At 54.9% G+C, this 6,210-nt stretch overlaps 1 protein-coding gene across 1 annotated transcript in view; it reads right to left on the bottom strand.

Annotated features, from left to right (window-relative positions):
* RAB6B (RAB6B, member RAS oncogene family) overlaps window positions 1–2,961 on the bottom strand; it is a 55,896-nt gene extending 52,935 nt beyond the window's left edge. The window contains exon 1 of the mRNA XM_010975529.3: window positions 2,509–2,961. Within this exon, the coding sequence (XP_010973831.1) occupies window positions 2,509–2,578 (70 nt within the window). The 5' untranslated portion in view covers window positions 2,579–2,961. The remainder of the gene's footprint in view (window positions 1–2,508) is intronic.
* Between the last annotated feature and the right edge of the window lie 3,249 nt (window positions 2,962–6,210).

Raw genomic sequence — 6,210 nt, forward strand, 5'->3', positions numbered from 1 at the left:
TGGGCACAAAGGACCAACACATGTAAAAGTGCACTGCAGGCAAGATGGAAGTAGTGGCCGTAGTGGCAGTCCCCCTTCCCATCAGGCTTAGGGATGCACATGTCCCCTACCTAACTCAGGGCCCCCAGAAGCTCTGTAAAATCTATGGTAAACAACCCACTAATGACATATTAAAGTGGGAGGAGGTTTTTCAGGGCCTGGGGCTCCCTGCCAGAGGGGACCAGAGTGGCTAATAGCCAGTCTCACTGATGGCAGTGCCTTAATGACCATGTCCCAAGGGCCCAGAAACCATGCTCCCAAACAACTAGCCCGGCACCCCTTCCAAGTCACCCAACCTAGCCAAAAGCCTGGCCAGACTATGGCAACCCTCACCCCTCTCAGGAAGGCTCCCAATTCTTGTCTTCCCCAATTCAAGGTCACCTTATTTCCCAATGACATGTTAGTGACTGGGAACAGGAGACACGGGTTCCAGCCCCAGAAATGTTAACAACTCACAACAGGACTCTGGGCCCACTCCCTGCCCCTGCTCTGGGGCGCAGACTCGCCATATAAATCGCTGGGGAAGTGGAGACTCACACTTTGAGGCCTTCAGCTTTCCTTTCTGTGATTTTAGGTGCAAAGCGAGTTTGCAGGGCCCAGCAGGGGCCTCAGCCTCAGGGATTCTCAGGAAGATCCGAATTTTTGCTCAGACACACCAGAGACATTCCACTCATCAAACCCCTGGTCCGTGACTGAAGTGTGTTCAGACTGGGAATAAACAAGTGTTTGTTGAGAATCTCCCAGGGTCCAGGCCCTTGGAGAGGCACTATGGGAACACGAAAGGCTAAGAGAACTGCCCTCAAGCAACCGTTTCACAGAGAAAGAAACTAAGGCTCACAGAGGCCTCGAAATCTGCTCAAGGGAATACAGCTAAGAATTCAACTCCCAGGGCTCCAGGCCCAGTAAGACTAGCACTGGGATGTGAAGACCCCCCCACCCCCACCCCCACCCACCAAATTCTTTCAGGCACAAGGAAAAGTTAGTTCTGTGAAACTGGAATGTATTAAGATCAGAAACTCTGACTTCAGGACACAGGGCTGGCTGGTTGAGTGGATCTTGTTCTGAAATGTCCAGCCTGGCCCCCAAACCCTCATTAGATCTTGACCACCTTCTGATACCTTTCCCTGAGCCAACCCTCCATCCCAGGTAATGAGCAGCAGGCAGGAGCCTGCCATGTGACCTCCACCGCCCACGAGTACACACATCACAGAAACACTGTTCCCCCAACCCACCAGGTCCTCTCAAGGTTGTGTTTGTCTTGGCCCCGTGTACAGACAGGCACCAAATAGGTGAACTGGACTGGTCTGTAGAGCCAGAGCTGGTGGTCCCGCCCGCAGGGACTGCATTCTCCCAGAGCAGAGCTGATCAGGGCCCATCTTGTCTCCCTGCAGCCCCAGGTGAGAGCCTCTGGAGGGATGCTCTGAGAGCCACTCCCTCCTACAAGTGTCAGGGGGTCCGTGCTCTTCAATCTGATCTTCCCACCTTGGATTTCAGAGATGCTTTCCCAGGGAGGCTGCTGGACCGCACGTAAGCGGTCTGTCTCCCCCTCCCCCCGCCCCTGGCCCGCTGCCACGGTGACCTCCCCTCCCCCAAGAAGGGCGGCGAGCTGGGAGGTGGGGGTGGGAAGAATCCGCCGCCAACGCTCTCGGGAGGGGTGCTGGGAAGCCAGGCAGGGCGTGTCGCCTGGTCCTTTCTCTGCCCAGCGCCAGGCTTCACGGCTCTTGGTGCGAGGCGCCCCCGTATCATCCCTCAAATCTACCTCACATTAGGGAATCCTTGCTGCCCAGACCCCATATCCCCAAAGAAGCTAACACACACCGGCGAAGGGCAACGTGTCTAGAATCTTCTGTGCCCAGTCGGACATAAACCAGGGGAGGTAGGCGACCTGTTCCCCCACGACCTGCACCAGATCTTTCCAGAGAAGACAGGTGTCGGTCTCCCTCCCGCTGCCGTCGGCCCCGGGGCCTGGTCGTGCCCGTAATTACGCATGGTTCAGAGCAGGGGCCGCAGGGAACCCCTCTGGTGCTGCGGGGTTGGGGGCGGCTAGACGCCAGCCCCGTCTCGTTCTGCAAAGAGGGGCGCCCAGCCACCTGCGCGGTCGCCCGCAGCCGGTGCCGCAGTGCGAGCGAGCCAGCGAGCCCGGAACCTGCACGCCTCGGCCGGCGCCGCCGAGTGAGCCGCCGCCCTCCAGCCTCCCCGCCGCGCCGCACCTGCACCCCGAGCCCCCACCCCAGATCGCACCCTCACCCCCACCTTTGCCCCCAGCGCCTCCAAGGTTCTTACCCTTGGTCCCTCCCATACCCGGCCCCACCCGAGCCGGCCCCGATCTCTCCATCTCCATCCCTACCCTCTACCCAGGCACGGAGGGGCCTTTCCCAGCCGATCCGGGGCCGGGGTCGCAATGGGGTGGATGATTTGGCGGCGGGGGCTGACTCGGCGCCCAGCCAAGAGAATAAGCGGGGTACTTACCGCTCTGCTCCCCCAGGAACACCAACTTGAATTTTCTCAGTGGGTTCCCAAAATCTCCCCCTGCGGACATGGTGCTGGCAGCCGGGGCTGGGAGAGGAGGAGGAGGAGGAGGAGAAGCGAAGGAGCAGGGAGGGGAGAGGAGGAGGGCGAGGGGAGGCGGCCGGCGGTGCGGGAGCCGGAGGGGGAAGGGCTGGCTGCGCGCGTCCCTGACTCCCCAGCTGCGTCCCGGCCCCGGCCTGCGGCTGCGTGTCCAGCGGCGGCGGAGGAGGAGGAGAAAAAGGAGGAGGAGGAGGAAGGCTGGGGCTGGGCTGCCGCGGGCGGCGCTTGATGCGGTGCGAGGGGCGCGCTCTGGACGCCCGAGGCGCGGCGCGGACAGCAAGGCGCGGGCGGAGCGGGGCGCAGGGACGGCGCGCGGGGCGGAGGAGCGCTCTCCGTAGTCGCACCAGTCGGCCCCCCTCCCGCCTCTCTCCTCCCGCGCCTGCGCTCTGCGCGCTCCCCAGCCTCTGATGTCATGCGGGGCCCGCAGCGCTGCGGGGCTGGGGGATGTTCGCCCACCCACCCGGAGCCCGCATCTGGGTGGGAGAGGACCGCCTCCCCGTGCCTCCGAGAGGCCCCTAAATCGAACCCTCTCTCTTTGCCCGTCTACGTCTGTCTTCCCCACTCTACCCCTCCTTTGAATCCAGAAAATGACATGAAATTGTCAGGGGACGTTTGTTTCTGGTCTTTAAACCTAGATGCCAGTCCCTTCCTCTACCTCCCGCAACACCGATGCACACTCAGCGCAGCCATCCGAGAGGGCAGAAAGGAAAGGAGTGGGGGGGAGGGGCAGGGTGTGGTGGACCATGTGGGCGCAGACTGGCTCTATTGCAGTCCTGTGCATCTCTGGCTCTCCCTCGCGCCTTTAGCCCCAGATCCCTCCTCTGGGTGCCTCTGTGGGGTCATAGGTGTCCCCGCAGACCTTACCAGCGAGAGAGGAGGCACCAGTAATAGGAGCACCTACCTCAAACCAACAGCTTCTAATGGTCATTTTATCCTAAACCTGCTACCTCGTGGGAGAGAAGGAGCAATTACGCCCTGAAAATCAGCGTGACCCTCTCCAGGACAGTGCTGTGGATTTCTGGACCCTGGGGCCGCCGCTGACAATGCCACTCATTGCCCTGGCAATTACGTGTATCTGGACAGTAAGTCCCCGAGGCCAGGAGGGGGACCTCTCATCTGCCTCTGTATTCACCTGACCCGTTAAGGCACACAGAGTAGTCGTGAGTGGGTGAGAACAAGCAGAAGATGCTCTGTGGAGAAGCACTGCCAGCTCGAGCCTAGCATGGTGGTTAATTGAGGTTTTACAAAGCGGCCTCCACCTGGTCTGAACATTTATTTGGGATTATAACCCCAACGTTTGGGAACAAGCTGTGTGTGTGTGTGTGTGTGTGTGTGTGTGTGTGTGTGTGTGTGTGTGTGTGTGTGTGTGTGTGTGTGTGTGTGTGTGTGTTATACAGAAAGAAAAGTGAAAAGCAGCCTTCATCTCTGGAAGTTTCCAGGGGACATTTCTTGCCCTCTTTTTAACTCACAGGGCTTTCTTGGAATGCCTTCCCATCTAGCTCCCTGGTTTGTTTGCCTAGAGTCTCTTCTTCTCTCATTGCTTCTTAAGAACCAGAGAGTGAGTTCCATGAAGCAGAGCTGAGGCTCCACTACTGAATCCCAAGGACCTAGCTCAGAACTTAGTAAATAGCTGTTGAATGTTTGAGTGAATGTCTAGAACCCAAATCAGAACAAATGTCCCTTTGGTTTGGAGCTCCAGGGACTGTAGGTCATCCCCCTGGCTTTATGGCTTCAGGCTCAGGGTCCCCTTCCAAACTCCCACCCGACTCCTGCCCTGGGGTTTTGCTCTCCTGGGAGACAGCATCCAGCACGGGGCTGAAGGAAGCTCTGGAAGGAGATGGCACTCCCAAGCTGCAGCTCTTCCTGCCTCTTGAGTGGTCCCTCCATAGAAGGGGTAGGGGAGGCACCCAACCGGGTAATCTTCCTCCAATGGGCATTTTCTCCTAACATCTGGTGCTGTCTTCCCATACCCTCGTGTGTTCCTGAGGAAATCGTCTGTGGCAAGACGAAGCAATTGAGGCACGACAGAAAAAGTACCATCTTTTAGGTGAGCCTGGGCGAGTCTCGTGCCTTCCCGGGCCATCCAGTCCATACATGAGACGGTGCGGCAATATGGGATGGTGGGAAGGGACACGAGTCCCTCTGGGCACCTCTCAGCCTCTAGGTCAGCCTGTGTGTTGTCTGTGGGCCAGAACGCTTGTGGGACTGTCAGAATTCTTCAGTTCAAACGACAAAACCCAGCTCCAACCACTTTAAACACAGGGGCATGGGCTGTAGCTGGAGCAAACAGTGGCATGGCTCACAGAATGTGGTCATCGTGCCGTGAGAGTCAGAGTTGGCTCCATGTCCCTTTCTTTCCCCACCTTTTGTCATTACTTGCCTCCCCTGATTTGGGGTCTTATTCTTAACCTGCCCTGAAGAAGACAGGCTTTCTCTAGGTGGCAAAAAGGTGTGAAACGTGGCCACCGTGACACTCAGTTTGGCAACCTTGCTAGAACAAGTTTCTCCCACATGGCATCTTTGTCTTCCATTGTTTGAATTTTTTAAAGCCTCTTTTTGAGGATGTACAATGTATATGTAAATTGTGAAGAAAACCTACAATTCTGAATGCCCATTTACCCTCCCCCAGCTGGAGAAACCAATATTATAAGATTTTGAGGCCTCTGTGGTTCCCTCCACTGCACCCCCTTCCCTGCCCAGTGCAGAAATCCAGACCCCCAGCTGACCCTTCTTTGAGTTTTATCAAATTTGGATGAGTCCTTCAATAACACTTTGTTTTATTTGCATCTTTTGAACTCTATGTAATGGCGTCTTCTTTCCAATGACTTGCATTTTTCTTAATATTAAATCTGTTCATGCATATAGCAGCAGTTTTTAAATTTTTCACTGGGATTTCGTACTCTGTCTTCTGCCCCAATTTTAAAATCATTTTCAGTGAAATGTGTCCAGTTTAAAAATCTGAAATACTTAATGATAATATCTCACATAGCCATAGTACACTGGTAAAACCAGGAGATTAATATTGGAAAAATGTGCCCAGTTTTCTTTCTGCTACTACAAATAATGCTGCTGGGACTATTCTTTACTCCTGCGGGGAGTTGTTCTAAGCTACGTATTGAGGAGATAAACTGAGGCACAGAACCAAGTATATGTTTTATCTTATGCCAAACTGTTTTCCAACTATAGCCCTCAGGTTAAATAGTTCTATGTCTTCACCTGTGTTTTTTATTTTCTTCCATAAAGTCTTGGCTATTCTCAGCTCTTTGCTATTATAAGCACTTTTAAATTAAACTTTTACTTTTGAGATCCTTGTAGATTCACGAGTAGTTATGAAATAAGACAGATCCCACGTATCATTTATCCGGAGTCCCTCAATGGTAACATCCACATCTTGCAAAACTACAGCACAACATCACAACCAGGACCTCGACACTGGTACAGTCAGGGTGCAGAACATTTCCACCTTCACGAGGTCCTTTTATAGCCACAGTCACTTCCTCCTGCCCCGCCCCCATCCTAACCTCTAGCAAACACTGAACCTTTCTTTGTCTCAGTAATTTTGTCATTGTAAGAATGTTATGTAAATGGGCTTATACAGTAGGT

This window comes from Camelus dromedarius, chromosome 2 (genome assembly GCF_036321535.1).
Source record: "Camelus dromedarius isolate mCamDro1 chromosome 2, mCamDro1.pat, whole genome shotgun sequence".
In the NCBI taxonomy this organism is placed as follows: Eukaryota; Metazoa; Chordata; class Mammalia; order Artiodactyla; family Camelidae; genus Camelus; species Camelus dromedarius.